This window comes from Capra hircus, chromosome 19 (assembly GCF_001704415.2).
Source record: "Capra hircus breed San Clemente chromosome 19, ASM170441v1, whole genome shotgun sequence".
In the NCBI taxonomy this organism is placed as follows: domain Eukaryota; kingdom Metazoa; phylum Chordata; class Mammalia; order Artiodactyla; family Bovidae; genus Capra; species Capra hircus.
Window position 1 is genome coordinate 7,562,881 of NC_030826.1, and position 17,661 is coordinate 7,580,541.

The 17,661-nt window shown below is 56.7% G+C and overlaps 1 protein-coding gene across 1 annotated transcript in view; it reads left to right on the forward strand.

The window, feature by feature from the left end:
• The window catches only part of AKAP1 (A-kinase anchoring protein 1), a 30,683-nt gene extending 17,633 nt beyond the window's left edge, over nt 1–13,050 (forward strand). Inside the window, exons 2-11 of the mRNA XM_018064095.1 lie at nt 1,252–2,815; nt 5,036–5,169; nt 6,885–7,011; nt 7,529–7,656; nt 9,168–9,345; nt 10,604–10,754; nt 11,139–11,206; nt 12,009–12,082; nt 12,285–12,347; nt 12,725–13,050. Of these exons, the coding sequence (XP_017919584.1) occupies nt 1,276–2,815; nt 5,036–5,169; nt 6,885–7,011; nt 7,529–7,656; nt 9,168–9,345; nt 10,604–10,754; nt 11,139–11,206; nt 12,009–12,082; nt 12,285–12,347; nt 12,725–12,799 (2,538 nt within the window). The 5' untranslated portion in view covers nt 1,252–1,275 and the 3' untranslated portion in view covers nt 12,800–13,050. The remainder of the gene's footprint in view (nt 1–1,251; nt 2,816–5,035; nt 5,170–6,884; nt 7,012–7,528; nt 7,657–9,167; nt 9,346–10,603; nt 10,755–11,138; nt 11,207–12,008; nt 12,083–12,284; nt 12,348–12,724) is intronic.

A 17,661-nucleotide genomic window follows, 5' to 3' on the forward strand; every position in this document is an offset into this window, starting at 1 on the left:
GTATAGAAGTGAAATAAGCAGGGTGACAATATATAGCCTTGACGTACTCCTGTTCCTATTTGGAACCGTCTGTTGTTCCATGTCCAGTTCTAACTGTTGCTTCCTGACCTGCATACAGGTTTCTCAAGAGGCAGGTCAGGTGGTCTCGTATTCCCATCTCTCTCTGGGGAAGCCCAAATTAAACTAGTCCAAATTTAACAATTAAAGAATTGTTAAAGCATTCACTTATATCCACAGCAAAGCACAAACCACATTAAGGAATAATTCACCGTAACAGTGGAGGATTTTTCGTTTGAAGAATGGTCATTTTTGCAGACAGAATAGGTCTTGCTGGCAGGGAGGCAGTGCGCGCCCGTGTGTCTTGTGGAGCACGCTCGTCACGCACCTCGTGAGAGCCGACCCTGCTTTACCAGCGTCTCATGCGTGTCTCAGCTGGCCTACGCCGGCTGTTCCTTACAGAGCGTGTCCCCATCTTACAGGTGGAGAAAGCGGTTTCCTGTCTCTTGTCTGCTGCCGCCTTCTGGGCTCTTATTCCTCTTGGCCTGGATCTGACGGGCTAGGTATTCAGCTTCCCTTCGTTTGACATGCTCCTGCAATAAGCTAGAAGCACAGTTTGGGAGTGTGTGTTCCTTGCGAACCAAAGCTGGTTCTCTGTTGTCTGCGGAACAAAGCGCAGCCTCTGCCGTGGGTGCAGGCGCCGCATGGAACCCGCGGACCAGCTTGACTCTCAAACGACTCGATTTCCACAGCCCTGTGTGTGTTGCTGGTCCCTCGCCTTGGGGCACCCCCCATCCCTTGAAAAGTCTCACTCGTCCTTTGTTCTGACTTAATTGTGGCGTAACTACTCTTTCCTTGGCTGGTGATTTGGGGGATGCTTGCCAGGGACGTGTCCACGTGGGTTTCCATGGGTATTTAAAATTGCTCCAATACCACCTGAATAGAAGTGTTCTGGGAGTTCAGAGAATGAAACACTAAACACAGCTAGTCCCTTGGCGGGGGGATCCTAGGGAGAATTGAGGATCAAGAGGTGATGCAGGAAAGATTTGGTTTCAGGAGCTGGCTCAGTGTGTTTCAGGGGAGTCTGCCTGGATGAGCGGGCAGCAGGCCGGGGGCAGCACCTCCACCACCACCCCCGCGTGGGTCACAGGCCGGGGTGTGCCCAGAGGGAGGGCCGCGCCTTCCTGGGCAGTGAGTCCCATCAGGAGCCCTCGCCAGCTCTCACGGCTCCCCCTTGCTCTCCTCTCCCCACAGGTGTAACTGCTCCACGCCTCCAGGATGACGATCCAGTTCCGCTCACTCTTCCCCCTGGCCCTGCCTGGAGTGCTGGCGCTCCTCGGCTGGTGGTGGTTTTTCTCCCGTAAAAAAGAGCCCCTCGACAGCCACGACAGAGCAGCGGAGGCCGGTGCGGTGGCGCTGCGGGCCGGCCCTGCGGCCCAGGAGGCGCTCACAGCAGAAGACGTGCGGCCTGGGGTAGCCAGCCCGCCGCCCGAGACGGAGCTGTGCGGCAGCGGCAGGCCCTCGCCGGAGCCGCCGGCCCTGTTGCGGGCACACCCGGCCTGCCGGAGGTCCGAGTCCTCGGGCAGCCTTCCCAACCCCGCAGACATGAGACTCCGCCCGGGAGCGCGCAAGGAGGTGGAGCTCGCCCTTGCGGGCGATGAAGCCAAGGCTGTCCCTCTGGAGTGTCCTCTGCCAGCTCCCAAGGGCCTTCCGTTCCCCCACGAGGCAGTCGAGGTGTGTAAGCGAGAGGCCGTGCTGGGCCGGCCGGGGGGACGGGGCCTCCAGGGCCAGCCTGCAGCCCCCGTGGAAAAACCGTGCATCGGAGAGAAGGCCTGGGAGACAGGGGGCGCCGAAGGCACTGGGGACGCGGTGCTGGGAGAGAACGTGCTGGAGGAAGGGCCGGCGGCCTGGGAGCCAGCCCCCGAGTTAGAGTTACAGAGTGGCCAGGCGGCCGGAGCGGGAGAGAAGGGCCCAGGCTGCCCACTGGATGAGGCTGTGGCGGAGGCGGTGCCCGAGGAGACGCTGGCGCCGAGGGGCCAGGCGGGCCGAGCCTGGGATGGAGCCTTTCCCCAGGAGCAGGGCGGGGAGGAGACCTGGGACAGAAGCGAGAAGATGGAGCAGGCTGCCTTCCAGATCATCTCCAAAGTGATCCTGGAGGCCACTGAGGAGGTGCTGGCCACCACCATGGGCAGGATCGCGGGCAGGGTGTATCAGGCCTCAGCCGCCCAGCCCCAGGAGCCGAAGGAGGAGAGCTGTGCCCCTGCCAGCCAGAAAACCCCCCTGGGCCTGGAGGCCTCGGAGCCCACCCTGGCTGAGGCGGAGGCACCCGTGAGTCTGGGGGACACAGCCGTCCCCTCCGCAGAGCCTCTGGCAGGGGACCTGCCAGCACCAAAGACCTACGTGAGCTGCCTGAGCAGCCCTCTGTCCAGCCCCACCAAGGACAGGAAGCCAAAGAACTCTGCACACCACATCTCCCTGGCCCCCTGCCCTCCGCCGGCTGCCCCCCTCCGTGAGTTGCTGGACAAGGCAGGCGGCCCCGGGGAAGAGGCCACCCGTGTCCCCTGCGTGTCTGACGGCGGCCAGGCTGTCCCCGGAGGGGACAGTGCTGTCACCTCCGGGCAGCACTCAGATTCTGCCAGCAACTCGGGGCTTGAAGACTGTTGTCCGGAGACTGCCCCCAGCCCCAGGGGCGAGGCCGCCACCCCACCGCTGCCTGAAAGTACTGTGCCCATCAGCAATGGGGTGCTGAAGGGGGAGCTGTCAGACTTGGGGACCGAGGACGGATGGACTGTGGACGCGGAAGCAGACCATTCGGGAGGTAGGCAGGCCTGGGGTGTCCCCCTCATTCAGCTGGGAAAGGTGCTAGTCGGCCTCTGCTGCTTCTGTAGCCACAATGCTCTTCCACACTGTGTCCCAGCGGCTTGCAGAAATCGGGGTACAGTGGAGAGCTGGTGGGCAACTGAGAAGTGAATGCTGCCCTGAATCCCAAAGCCACGGGAGCTGTAACTTGGTTCTGTAGCCAGGGACCCTTCCCAGCCCTTCCGAAGGAACCAGCTCAAAGTTGGGTTCACCCAACTCAAGTATACTGATCTGTCTTTACGCACTAACTTCCTCATAGCTTTTTTAAAGACGGAGCGGCCCCTTCAGCTTTAATCCCCTTGCGTACCAAGAATGGGCGAGCGTTTTCAGTGGGTTATTTCCTTCTAATAATGCGCTTGTTCCCGTGTCTTCACCTGCTTTCCTTCTCCAGAAGCTCTTTCGGGGTCAGTGCCCAGAGATGGCCACAGCCTCGAATCCTTGTGGGAGGCTCGCGCCTTCCTGCCTGTTGCTGTCACCTATTCCTTCGCAGAGAACCTCAGCCATGTCCTTTCTGTGCAGCTGCAGCTCCACCCCCGGGAAAGGGGCACTTTGGTAATGAAGTGTCCAATGGGTTTTTCGAGTGCTGACCCCAGCGTAGACAGTTCAGACCGCTCACTCACAGGTCAGCAGCTCCTGACCCTGGTTTTGCGGCTCCCCTGGGGTATCTGCACTTGTCTCCTCTGCGGGCCTCCAGCCTGCTTGTCCTGGAGATGTTCCCTGTCGTCTCAGCCCCAGGACGGTTGGGGCCCTTGCTGGGGACTTCAGTGCTCTCAGTACCTGCTGTGCCGCACCTTGCGTGTCGCCACCTGTAAGGTGCTGGGACTGACTGAGACACTGCTGTTGCGTGTGTGCCTGTGATAGGGGGGTGCTGCCAGTCACCAGTGTAGAAAAGTCAGAGGCCATAAGGTGCACCCGACTTCAGGGATGTTAAACTACTTTTAAAAAGTTACTCTAAAGCATCTTAAAATGGACGGAAATCTGTTGGAAATAGAGGAGGCCCTCAGCCTCGTCATGCGGACCCCAGTTTGGCAGTGGCGGCTGCTGGGATGAGTCTAGGCCGCAGAGGAGGGGTGGTGGGCGGGGGTGGGGCCTGGGCACAGCAGGTGGGGGCTGGTGGGAGTCGCGGTGTGGTCTGAGCCCCCTCTAAGTGTCATCAGGGTGGAGGCCTGTCCTGCTTGGTCGGGCAGCAGTTGGGGGCCGGGTACAAGCCGCGCCTGCATCGGCCAGGTCGGCTAAGCAGACTTCTCTCCAGAAGGGTGGTTTTCCCAGCGTGAGCCCCTAGTGTCGAGGGAGGCGCCTCACCGTAGCTGGGAGGAGTGCCTGCTTCCTCTGTCCAGGCAGGGCCGGAGTCGCTTGTAGGGGATTATGTCCAGGGCCTAGAGAAACCATGTGGAAGATAGCCTAGTTAGTAGCCTCTCAGGAATGACCTGTTTCTGGCAGTCGAGTCTTCCATACTTCAGCCAGAGCCACTTTTCTGAAGCCGTCTGACCCGTGCCTGGGTTGTGGGCCCCCTGGCAGACCCTGAATGGGGGTGTCCTCTCAGAACTGAAGACCCACCGGGAGCCCTGAGAGCCTTCAGCGGTGCGCGAGTCAGGCCTCAGCAGAGGGAGGGGCCCTCCTCCTGTCGCCCATTCTTCCCGGCCCTGACCGGGAAAAGGGCAAGTGGGGACTCTGTAGTTCTGCTCGGCGAAGGCCCCCGCCTGAGTGCCCAGGCCTGGGACCTTGGTGCCCAGGGGCCCTTCATCGGAGGGGCCGCTTGGTTGCCTGTGGACCAGCTATGACCAGTTGGGCTCCACCAGGACCTACACCAGGCACAGGCCACCGAGACCTTGGGGACCAGCTGGCCTGTCCCCTCCCCCGCCCCATGGACTCCCCTTGCTGAGCCAACATCAGTTTCTTCCCAGTTCACCACTTGTCTCTGCTCCAGCAGCTGTGCTGGGTGCGGCTGCCAGTTCAGCAAGTGGGGCTGTAAGTGACAGGCTAAAATTAGGTGTGTCTACACCCCCAGTCCGCCTTTCATTGGGGCTGTTCTGAGCCTTCTAGACTGCGAGCTGACAGTCACCTGCCAAGCCTGAGGAGAGGGCGTGGGGCGGGGGCCTCTTGGGAGTGCAAGTTTGGAAGTTGTACGTTATTAACTGCTCTGGGCCCGTGTCTGTGCGTGCTGCTTCCTCCCCTGCAGGTTCAGACGGGAACAGCATGGACTCGGTGGACAGCTGCTGTGGCCTCAGGAAGCCTGACGGTTTCCAGAACGCCCAGGCAGGCTCCAATCCCAAGAAGGTTGACCTGATCATCTGGGAGATCGAGGTGCCAAAGGTAAGGGCTGCGAGCACTAAGTGGCCCCGGGCCCCGGGTCAGCAGGCTTGGGAGAGGGGGCCAAGAGGGGGACCTAAAGCAGGAGAAGCCCCTGGGGAGCCGGAGGCTGAAGGAGTGGGAATGCTCTGCTTTGCCCAAGTCTGGAGAGCTCCTGCAGCGCGGAGTACCTTCAGCTGCCCTTGGGGGCAGCGTTCTCACACTCCCCGGCTCCTCCCCTCCTCTGGGCTCTTCTTGGTGTGCAGGGCTCAGATCAGTTTGGAGATGCTAGCAAAGTGAGGCTGAGGGCAGGGGCTGGCCAGGAGTCCCCTCAGCATGCTCTCCTCGCGCTCTCCAACGCAGACTGTATTTTATAATTGAGCACAGCATAAATCCATATTTTAGAGAGCTTGAAGAATATAGCAGTGTAGGAAGAAAATAAAAATCAGCTTAATCCTACCCCCGAGAGTGACTAGAAAGACTTTTATTTCCTTCTCATCTTGCACCCTGTGGTTTTTAAACAAAACTAAGATTATGTTGCTTTAATTAATGCTTTTAAATATTTAACAACTTAATTTTCCTGTGTTATTCTTTGAAAATGGAATTTTAACTGCATGATTCATTGTGTGAATGTGAGTTTACTTCACCAGTCCCCCAATCCCTGGGTACTTAAGTGATTTCTAGCTTCTTGCTTTTCTAACTTACATCTTATTAGCTTGATCTTGACGTTTGTCTTAGGGGCTCAGAAACAATTGCCCAACTGCATTCTCCTGGGCTCTTAGCCTCCTGCCGAGGTGGAGACTTGGCCTGGTGTGACCTCGAGGTCAGGCAGGCTGCTTTGACCCACATGGCTGGCCCCCTTGGTTATGCCTTTCCCCCAGTGACCCTGGAGGCAGAGCTGCCCTCTTTTCTCTCCTTCAGGGCTTGCAGAGGGCACACCCCGGCAGCTTTGGGTGCAGAGTGACCGTGTCCCTAGCAGCTCCACCGGGTGGGGTCGCTGGGGATTGCGTCAGGGTTTGTCTTATATTGGGCTGAATTTGGCTCCTCTGGCCCGCAGGGTACGTGTGCTCTGGAGTTGGCAGCAGGAGCCCAAGGGTTTTAGACCTTTGTTTTCAAACTGAGGCCATTCTTTGGACCTGAGCAGACTTGGAGAGGTAGAGGAGTCAAAAATCCAACCTTGTGCTTAGAAACATCCCAGTGTCTAGGAGGAGAAAATGCCGCCTTTGCAGCCTCTGAGTGTGAGCCCCATTGCTGGGGAGGAAATGGAAACTGCCTGTTGCCTGGCGCAGCTGCCTAGTAGCTGTGTGCAAGGGAAAGGCGCTCAGTTGAGTCCGAGTCTACGCGACCCCATGGACTGTATCTCCATGGATTATACAGTCCATGGGATTCTCCAGGCCAGAATACTGGAGTGGGTAGCCTTTCCCTTCTCTGGGGGATCTTCCCATCCAGGGATTGAACCCAGGGCTCCCACTCTGCAGGCAGATTCTTTACCAGCTGAGCTATCAGGGAAGCCAGCAGCTGTGTGAGCCTGGCCAAATTAACTTAACCTCTCTGGGTTTGTTCCATCAACTGTAAAATGGTGATAAACGACGCTCTTTGTTTTGCACTCAGAACAGTGCCTGGTGGGTGAGTGCCGAGAGTGCGTGTGAGCCTGACCTGGTGTGAAGCAGAGGACGGGTCTTGGGGCTGCTCGAGTGTGGCTTCTTGTTCACCCTCTCACCTCTGTCTCTCTCCCGAAGCACCTGGTTGGTCGGCTGATTGGCAAGCAGGGACGCTACGTGAGTTTTCTCAAGCAGACATCTGGTGCCAAGATCTACATCTCCACCCTGCCTTACACCCAGAACATCCAGGTCTGCCACATCGAAGGTCAGTGGCAGCCGCTGCCTGGGTTTTATGACAGTTTTCTTACCTGGAACGTAAGTGACTTGAAGCATTTGAGTCCCACTTGCTCCCTTTTGAAATCTAAGTCTCTGAATAGAAAACCCTGCTTCTCACCCCAGGTGAAAGGAGTGGGCGAGTCTTCCCGTTAGCCTCATCACTTCTGGTATTTGAAGGAGACTTGGGATCCCCCAGATCTGGCGGGAAAGGGGTGGGCACTCGGGGACTGGCCAGGGGTCCTGGGCTGATGGTGGACAAAGGCCGGCCCTCCCTGTCAGCTAAGCTCCTGTTGCATTAGTGCAGTCATAACCAATAGAGGCCAAATGTGAAAAGGGCGACAGGCTTCCAGCTTTAGATGTGTTTCACCCTAAGGCGAGGCTTGGCATTTTGGCACCTTAAAGGTGCACCTGAACTCTGGGGAAAGTCTGGTGCGGTGCGGGGTGGGCCTGAGTTCAGTTTTGCTCTCTGTCTGAGCCCTGTGACTGTGGTCTGGCCCCACATTCAGGCTCTCAGCATCATGTGGACAAGGCGCTGAACTTGATTGGCAAGAAGTTCAAAGAGCTGAACCTCACCAACATTTACGCTCCCCCGCTGCCTTCGCTGGCACTGCCTTCTCTTCCAATGACTTCCTGGGTGAGCATGCCCCTTCCTCCCGGCCGGCCCTAGGTGGAAGCCCCCGAGGCCGTGGGCAAGGAAGGCCGGGGCACACTGCGGCCTGCCCTTTCACCTCTGGCCAGCGGTCAGCTCTGCTTTTAGTTCTCTGGGTTGGGCTGGGGGCCAGGCTGCTGTAGGAAGCCAGAGGCTTCTCGGTCCCTGCTTGGAAGGACCGTTCTCCCCGCCTGTGCCACCTGGGCAGTCTGTTCTCTAGGCAGTTGCCTGGAAAGGACTGCTCCCTCCTGACTGGCCATGTGCAGGCTGGCTCGGGACGCCTTTGAGCTGTGCCTTGTCCTGATAACCCTGAGACCTGGTTCAGGGACCCCTCCGGTGGAGTCGGGTCCGGCGGTGGCCCTGGTGAAGGAGGCCCTTTCCCTCCCATCCTCACGAAGGGCACCTGGGTCATAAAGGGAAAGAAGCCCCGCTCCCCCTGCACCCCCGGGAGCCCTCGCAGAGGGGCTGGCATTCTGGGGCCTATGTGCTGGGGCTTTGGGGCCTCTGGGGCCTGTTACCCCATCCTGCTGTGCGCCTCCAGCCCTGGGAGCCTCGTCTCACTGGGAGCAGAACTGTAGGTTTCTGAAGGCTGAGAACACTGCACTTCACACGTAGGGTGGGTGTGCACTCCAAGAAAACGTTTAGGATGCTGGCCTTTTCATCCTGTGTCTTTCTCCCTCCCAGTACCCTTGTGCTTTGGGGGAAGGGGTGGGTGTCCCTTCCTTTCTTGTGAATATCCGGGAGTAGGCTGACCCCCACTCCACGCTTCACTTCTGAATCATCGGGGTTTCCTGTGAGGCTTGGCCCCAAACCCGCTCTTTTTCAAGTAGTTGAGCGGTTGGTGAGGCCTCCTCTCCTTGGGCTCTGAGTGGCTGGAGCCATGACTGTTGGCCCGCGGGGCCGGGGGGTCAGTGCGGAGCTCTCACCCAAAGCTCTTTCTGTGGCCGCCTGGCTGGGAGGTGGCATGGATCCCCTTCTGTGTCCACAGCACCTCGGTGTTGCCTTAGCTTGGAGAGAGGCCGACGGTCACGCTGGCACTCCTGGGGTCAGCTGCCATTCCAGGGAGCTGGCGGAGTGGCCCTCAGGCTTGACCATCTCTTACTCTTGTTCTCAGTGGCCACCCCATTCCTGTTTGCCTTCCCTGGGCCTTACAGGGTCTGGAGAAGAGGGGGATTGGGCAGAAGCTGTGCCCAGGCCCGTGGGCGGCCAGACGCTCCATCCACCGTGGACGCCTGGGGGCCTCCCTGCCCAGCTGAACTGAGGCCACCTCTCATGGTTACGTGGGGTGTTGCAGGGCCAGGGCCACAGCGGAGCCAAACACTTAGAACGGTGTAAGAGAGTTTTCCTTGCACCTCTGTTGTCTAGGAGCCATGTTGCTTTGGTTTGCTCTGCCTTTTCCGAAGATGTGCCAATTCGGAGTCTTGCCCTGGGGCCTCAGAGTCTATCCCAGGTGTGAGAAGGGTTGCTGAGTGCACACGCCCCTCCCCTCTCTGCAGCTCATGCTTCCGGACGGCGTCACTGTGGAGGTCATCGTGGTCAACCAGGTCAACGCCGGGCACCTGTTTGTGCAGCAGCATACTCACCCCACCTTCCACGCGCTGCGTAGCCTGGACCAGCAGATGTATCTCTGCTACTCTCAGCCTGGCATCCCCACCTTGCCCACCCCGGTGGAGAGTAAGCGCTGCCCTCGGGGCTGGAGTGGGGCACCTGCACTCTGGCCAGGCTCGGGGAGAAGTCTGGGGAGTCTCCTCTTGTTCTGCCCATGGTTTTAACCAGCAGGAGGCTGTTCTGGGGCTCTTCCTGGGAATAGCATCCCTGAGTTCTTGGTGTCAGCCTGGGGTGCGCTGGGCTCCATTTCCTGGCTAGCTCAAGCTGGTGTTTCCACAGGCTGATGGAGAGAAGGGGTCAGAACAGAGTTGGCACGAGGGTTCTGGTCTCAGCTCTGCTGCTCGCCTGTTGAGGGAGGTGGATGCCCATGGGGTCTGGGAATCGGGGTGGCTGCTGTGTGTGTCAGACATGCACAGTGCCTGCTGCGGACCCCGCTCTCATAGATGGTCCCAGTCTGGTGACGGCGGGTTGGGGCATTTCCAGTCCACGGGTGAGAAAACAAAGACTCTGGAGTCAGTGACTTGCCCCGGTGGCCCCTGCCCCGGAGCTCTGTTGCCTTCGTCGCCCTCATTAGCAGAGATCTAATGTCTCTAACCTGCCCCATCAGAGACTCCTGACCTGAAGCCCCCAGTGGGCTTTAAGACATAAGGAACACTTGAAATTTGGGGGGCATTTTATATTAAGGTTTTCCTTTCGGAGGAATATTGTCAGGTTCTCTGATGTTTCTTCAACCCAGAAGTGAAGACAGAACTGGAGGCCAGGAGGTGACTGGGCTGTGCTGGCACCTGCCCTTCAGGGTCAGGACACAGTGTGGCCAGCCGTGCTACAGGCCCCGCCCTTGCCCCAGGCCAGGGTTGGTGGCGCTCAGGGGCACTTACTCTCTGGCCTTGTTGGCTGCCCCAAGCATTCCTGCTCTCAGCACCGTCCTGAAGCAAAGGCCAGAAGAAGTGGGCCTTGGGCTTGGGAGCCCTCGGTCTGGTCTGCGGTGGGCCAGAGCAGGCCCTGGCAGCTAGCCAGGGATCTGCTGCACTGGAGGCTCTGGATTCTTTCTGGGACATTCCCTTCAGAGTAGAAGGCAGGTGCTGGTCCATTCCCTGAATTCTGAAATTCACCTGGCTTATATCAGGTAATCTGTGTCTGCCTTAGGCCTCAGAGAACGTCTCAGAGAAAGAGGTGCGGGTGGGCACTTTCTGGCCTGGGGGCGTTGGGGGCAGCGGAGACGCACGGCTGGCAGGCCTTGCCCTTGGTCCGTGCTGGGCCCGGGAGGGCCTGTGGCTGCCCTGCCCTGCGCTGGCTCTGGGCACACGCTCTCGTCTGCCCGCAGTAACGGTCATCTGTGCTGCCCCCGGCGTGGACGGGGCCTGGTGGCGAGCCCAGGTGGTGGCCGCCTACGAGGACACCAATGAGGTCGAGATTCGCTACGTCGACTATGGCGGCTACAAGAGGGTGAAAGTGGACGTGTTGCGGCAGATCCGGTGAGTGCAGTCGGTGTCTGCAGAGCGGGCGCCTGGGACGTGGGCGGGTTCTTCTGCTGCGGCCCACTCTGTTTGAAAGAGGATGATGCAAACGAATCCCGTCCTCGCCTCAGCGAGACACAGCAGAGAGGCCCGTCTGGTGGAAGAAGTCCAGGTGTTGTTGGGCACAAGGGAGGCGGCTTCTCTTGGGGCGCTCAATGCAAGCAGCGCCTCCACGGCCAGGCCTGCGCAGGCGAGCTGGGAGCAGTGGCCTGTGCCTGTCTTGTGCGCCTCTGTGTGGCTTCACTGGGTTTCGGGGTCATGACGCTGAGCAGGAGGGGCGCATCAGCCTGGGGTGAGGCAGCGTGGCGTCCAGGTTGAGCTTGGGCCTTGCTTGTCTTTCAGGTCTGACTTTGTGACCCTGCCGTTCCAGGGAGCGGAGGTGCTTCTGGACAGCGTGATGCCCCTGTCAGGTAACAGGTGGGGCCGCGGGCCTGGGCGGGGTGCAGCAGGTGTTGAAAGGAGGTCTTCTCTGTGAGACCCTTGTTCTCACCTTCCAGGCTTAAGCAGCACAGGTTGCGGCCACTTTGTTTCCAATGGACTGGTCTGGGTGGAGGCCCGAGAACTTGCGTTTCTAACAAGTTCTCCTGTGGTGCTGGTCCCTGGACCCCTGCTTTCAGGCCCACTGCCCTGGCCTCCACGCGGGCCTCCGGCTTTGAGAGGCTTCCTGCAGAGACTGCTCCCTCCCTAGGTGCTCCCAGGCCTTGGGCCTGTGCCTCCGTCCTCCCTGCCTCTCACCCTTGGTGTGTCCTTGTTCGGGAGTGTTGATCCGACAAGGAGTGCTGTCCGCGCACCCTGCCCGCCTGGGATCGCTGTGCAAAGTGGACTGTCTGGCCAGCTGCCGGGGTCTGAATTGCACCTGCATCACTGTGGGAGCGGGTTGACCGTCAGCCACTGACCCGTGTCTCTCATGTTCTCACCTGTAACGTGTGTTCCTGATTCCATGAGATAGCAGTGTATTCAGCCCCCAATTCAGTGTTGGTGGCAGCGATACTTCACTGGAGGCAGCATCTCTGTCCCCTGGGGGTGGCATGCAGCAGGCACCCCGAGTGTACCCAGGGAGGCCTGGGGCTCTGCACTCGGCACGGGTGTGGCTCTGTCCCGGGAGGTCCTGCTGCGTGGCAGCGTGTGACGTCTGCTTGGAGAACACTTGTGAGCTGTGTGGCAAGTGCCGGGCCTCAGTGAGAGTCGAACGCTGCTTTTCCCTCTCCTCAGACGATGACCACTTCTCCCCCGAGGCAGACGCGGCTATGAGCGAGATGACGGGGAACACGGCGCTGCTGGCTCAGGTGTGTGGTGCAGGCAGGCTGGCGAGTCTGTCTCGGGAGCCCCTGCCCGGTGCCTCCAGCCTCTCTGAGCTCTCCCGGCTTCTTGGGAGCAGACCTTCAGTGCCTGCCTTCCCGTGGCCCACGCCCTGGGTCGGCCAGCAGTCTTGAAGGAGAGGGGCCTGGGGTAGCTTATTAATACCATGGGGGGTTTTTGTTCTCTCAGGTGACGAGTTACAGCCCAACCGGCCTTCCTCTGATTCAGCTGTGGAGTGTGGTTGGAGATGAAGTAAGTTCTGGCCTCCTCTCCCCCGTCACGCCCAGAGACGCTCTTGGTGGCCACAGTTGGAGTGGGCATGCCGCTGTCATCTAGGGGGTGGGCGGCTGGAGGTGCAGCTGACGATCCCCGCAGAGCTGTGGCGGCCCCGTAGCAGGACGTCCTGGGGCTCTATTGGACCTTGTCCCTTGGGGTTTTCCCCTCTGTCTCTTGGTACTAGAGCGTGGACAGCCTGCTCGCCCGCTGGCAGAGCCTGTCCATGAACCCCTGGCGGGCCCGGCCCGGTCATTCAGGCGCCGGGGGTAGGGCCTAGGCTGAGGGGGAACAGCGCCGGCCCAGAAGGTGGGCCTGGTGCTGTGGCCGCACTCTCCAGGACCTTTCTCTCCTAGGTGGTATTGATAAACCGGTCGCTGGTGGAGCGAGGACTCGCTCAGTGGGTGGACAGCTGCTACTCAAGCCTCTGACCCGCCCCACACCGCCTCTGGAGTCTGTTTTGCACTGTTGGAATTGGGCTTGGCACTCAAGGCAAAGACTTTACAGCAGAATTACAAACATTTGTCGTCTCCAGAGAGTCCTTTCATTCTGTACTGTAGTCACGTTGAGCTGTTTCCGTCTCTGAGACAAGGGAATTGTGGGTTCTTTTCAAAGCCATCAGATGGCATGTTACAAGCCAGTCGGCTTAACCTGGTTCCAAGCTGTTTCTAAAACAAACAAACAAAAATGAAAGGAAAACTGCCTCAACTAGGTTGTCCTGCCCTCCACCCCACCCCTCCAATTCCCTTCCTCCCTTCTTCCTGCCTCTATTCTATTTCCTCCCAAACCCAAACCCCTGTAAGCAGACAGGCCAAGGGATGTGTTCTTGCTTTTGGGGAAGGGATTCTTTTACCTTCGAGTCTTTCTTCAGGGAGCAAGACATGAACTGACTGATGGGCATCAATCGCTTGTATAGCTTACAAATGAATTTATGATTGTTTAACCATTTTTTATGAACTCCATCTGGGTCTCTAAGAAGACAGACTTTTTAATGCATCTGTAAATACAGAGCAGTCGCACCTCTGGCCTTAGTCAGTGATAGAGGAGAGGGGAGCTCATCTTGCCAAGCCTAGTTGTGATTTGTAACCATTTTCTATTTGTGCAAACTGTGTAAATATGTTTAAAAAAATGTAATTATTTTGTACAAGATACACTGGAGAACAAAGGGAACTCGCGGTTTTTCCACATCCCGGGTCATCTATGGCCGCTGCCTGTCCCAGCTCCCGTCACTTCGTGCATAACCGGGCAGGGTGAGCGTATGGTATAGACTGTGACCCGGGGATTTTTTTTTTTTTTTTTCTCTGTACAAATTTGTTAAAAAAAAAAAAACAAAAAAAACCCTCATTGGATTACCCTGCAGTGGTGTGTGTGGCTTCTTTCTTAGGCTGAGTTCAGGCAGCCTTGTGCAATCTAAGTGACTTAAACATGCAAACATATGCATCTCAGATTGTATACACCGTAGCTTCCGTTTCTTCCCCTGGTGGACACAGTTGGGGAGTCGTGGGGTGGTTGTGAGCGTGGTGGGCCCTAGGGTGCCACTTAAACTAGGAGACTCATGGCTTTCTGAAAGTTTAGCCAGAAATTTCCGTCTGGCTTTTTCCTCCCCTTTGCTCCACAAGGTGGCGGCCAGCCTTCCCCTGGCTTCCTCCTGTGATCGTCTCAGACAGCCAGGCTTGAGGAGAAAGCACTGGTTGCCCAAATTCTTTGTGCATTCTTAATAAATCTGTGAAGTGATTTAAGAGCAGAACCAAGTCTTGATCGAAAGGCCTCTCCTCTTAAACGTAGGCTCCAGGCCTTGAGCCCTGGCCTCTGGGCCTGCCCACCCCTCCAGGGTCTCTGGAGTGCTGAGAGAGCCCCAGGGCACAGAAGGCATTCTCCCCAGATCTGCAGCCTCTCTCCCTGGCTTTGGGTACCAAGTGGGTAAAATACAGGCTTCAGTTTCCATGATCAGATACTGGTGGTGGTGGTGGTTTGGTTGCTAAGTCGTGTCCGACTCTTTGTGACCCCATGGACTGCAGCATACCAGGCTTGCCTGTCTCCACTCTCTCCTGGACTTTGTTCAGACTCATGTCCGTTGAGTCAGTGATGCCATCCAGCCGTCTCATCCTCTGTTGGCCCTTTCTCCTCCTGCCCCCAATCTTTCCCAGCATCAGGGTTTTTCCCATGAGTCGGCTCTTTGCATCAGGTGGCCAAGGTATTGGATGCTTCAGCATCAGTCCTTCCAGTGAATATTTAGGGTTGATCTCCTTTAGGATGGACTGGTTCGATCTCCTTGCAGTCCAAAGGACTCTCAAGAATCTTCTCCAGCACCACAGTTCCAAAGCAGCAATTCTTCGGGGCTCAGCTTTATGGTCCAACTTGTGTCTGTACACTACTACCGGAAAAATTTGCTGGCAAAGTGATGTCTGTGCTTTTTAATTCGCTGTCTAGGTTTGTTATAACTTTTCTTCCAAGGAGCGAGTGTCTTAGTTTCATGGCTGCAGTCACCATCCGCAGTGATTTTGGAGCCCAAGAAAAAATCTGCCACTGTTTGGTATCAGCCTCATAAGGCAATGAAATGGAAATATCCCTGCTGGAATGGAGCTTGGCCCTCAGCGAGCTCTCATGTGGTCTTAACTGCCAACAGCCCTCAGTCCCAGCCATAAGTGGGTTGTGACTTTGGTCAGGTTGGGCTATACACGGGGCTAAGCTTTTTCTTTACAGCTTGCATCAATGGAATGGAAAGTGGTGTGTGGCAGCCTTTAGGCTAGTCTGAAGAGGTCTCACTGCTGGGGGTGCAGGCGTGGCTTCTCTCCTGGGGAGCAGTGGAGGGATTTTGACAGCCGGAACCCATGATTCTGTGCAGGGCGGAGGGCAGGGGAGGTGACGGAGTGGAGGCCAAACCAGAGCGGTCTGGCCGAGACAGGCTTCCTCTGGGAAGGCTCTTGGGCTGACAAGTGACGGGGTCAGGACCAGGGGCCCAGGCTCATGGTCGGGAGGTTGTGCTTGGTGTCTCAGGGCTGTAGTATTGGAGACAAGTTACTGAGGAGCCTGTACGCTTTGGATAGACACTGTCCAGGCTGCCATGGGCCTTGGATTAATTCCCGGACTTCTGGAAAAGTTAGCTCTGACCACTTTGCCGCTGCCCACGTTGCTTTTGCCCAGGAGCGGGTTTCCGGGTTCATGGAGGCCCTTGTTCTGCCAGGCCAGATGGCGTCCCTCTGGTTGTTGGTGTGTTCTTGGAATTACCCGGGGGAGCCTGGTGGGCTGCCGTCTATGGGGTCGCACAGAGTCAAGCACGACTGAAGTGAGTGAGCAGCAGCAGCTTAAGTGTAAACTGAACTCTTAAATGGGAGAAGCTGGGGCTGGAGATCTCCCCCAGGGATGATCTGCCCCGGGTGTGGGCGAGGTGGATGGCTGAGCACGGGAGCCGGAGAGCCAGCCTGTTCTCGCTGCAGGTGCTCGTGTGGGCTGTAGCCCCTCTCTGGTCCTTGGGGCGCTGCTGCGGGAGAAAGAACTGGACCCAGTAGGGTGTCGGTGTCTGTTCTGGGGTTACTGCTGCACCACTGCAGGCTTAAGATCAAGGTTGAGCTGGAGTTGTGGAGAACTTACTGTCAGATACCGTGCTGCTTCACAGAGATCCTTGGTCCTCAAAAGGCTCAGTGGTGAAGAATCTGCCTGCCAATGCAGGAGACACAGGTTCCACCCCTGTCCTGGAAAGATTCCCTGGAGGAGAAAATGGCAACCCACTCCAGTGTTCTTGCCTAGAAAATCCCACGGACAGAGGAGCCTGGCGGGCTGCAGTCCATGGGGTCACAAAAAAGGTGGACGTGACTTTGCGGCTAAACATCACTTGGTCCTCATGCCCACCTCTGGGGTGAGCGAGGGCTGACCCCAGAGATAGACGGTGGGGACTGTGGTTTGTGGGTGGAGCGGACGTGAGGCTGAAAGCCAGGTTCTCCACCACAGCTCCTCTGTGACAGTGTGAGAATGATCATTCCCCCTCCTGTGTCCCCAGACACCACAGGGGCTCACTGACCAGCCTCTCAGGAGAGTTTCAGAACTGAGAATTGGAAAAACACAGGCGGGAGAGATCCATCATTTTGCCTCTTAGAAAAATTAAAATTTATGTCAACAAACCCAGGAGAAACTCCTGGCACCTAGGCCGGACAGGGGATCTAAAAGGCCAGACAGGAGGTCTAAAAGGAAAACAGTCTCTGTGGCCATCAAAGAATGTGGACAGAAAATTGAAAACCCAGACCCGTTTCTAGACCAGCTTTGTCCAGAGACATGGAGTGAGACGCGTGTATAGTTTGAAATTTTCTAGGAGTCTCAATAAGAAGGAAAGAGCAGATGAAATTAATAATGGTTTAATTAACCTATTTCAGCGTGTAATGGGTGTTAGGCATACTGAGATATTTGGGTGTTTTTTTACAAAGTCTGGAGTCCCATGTGTGTGTGTGCACTCACAGCAGCTCGGGTGCTCCACAGTCACGGGGGGCTGGAGGGGCTGCTAGTCTGGGCAGCTCAGGACTGGACTGTTGCCTTCATCACTCTCTTTCCAGTACTGACAGCCTCATGCGTATATTCTTACTCAGAAAATTCTGGGTTCTTTGGTGCATTTATTTCTCCAGATAAACTCTAGAATGATTTTTTTGGGGGGAAGGGGACTGTGGAAAATGTTGTGCCACCCCTGAAAATAATGATGCTTTATTGTTGGTTTGGTATAAAATTTTATGTGCTCTATTAAATTCAGCTTGTAAATTCAATCTGTTTCCCTTTTTTGCTGTCTCCCTCCACCCGCTCCCCCAGTTTTTTCCTTTTTTTGCCTGTACTATCCATTTCTCAGAGAAGTACATTAAAGGATTTTGTATGTATTGGCATCGTGTTTTCCTGTCTTTCCTCGACTGCTTTCCTTTTTGGTGAAATCTGGAAAGTCAGTAGGTGGATTTCACTTGTTGAGTGTGATCACTGTTGTAACATTAGGTGTTTAGTTCATTTTCCTGTTGCTTTCTGATTGGCTCTTTTTTTTTTTTTTCTTTCATTATCATTTGCTTGGTCAAAAATGTTCGGCTCATCAGTGCCCTCTTTCTAGATTCCATATATATGGGTTGATATACAACGTTTGTTTTTCACTTTCTAACTTCACTGTAATCCGCTGTAGGTTCATCCGCCTCGTTGGTACACACACACAGGCACCTTAGCGTTGACAGGAGGCAAGAGCATACAAGGGGGCAAAGATAGTCTCTTCATTAAGTGGTGCTGGGAAAACTGGACCGCTACCTGTGAAAGACTGAAATTAGAACACTTCCTA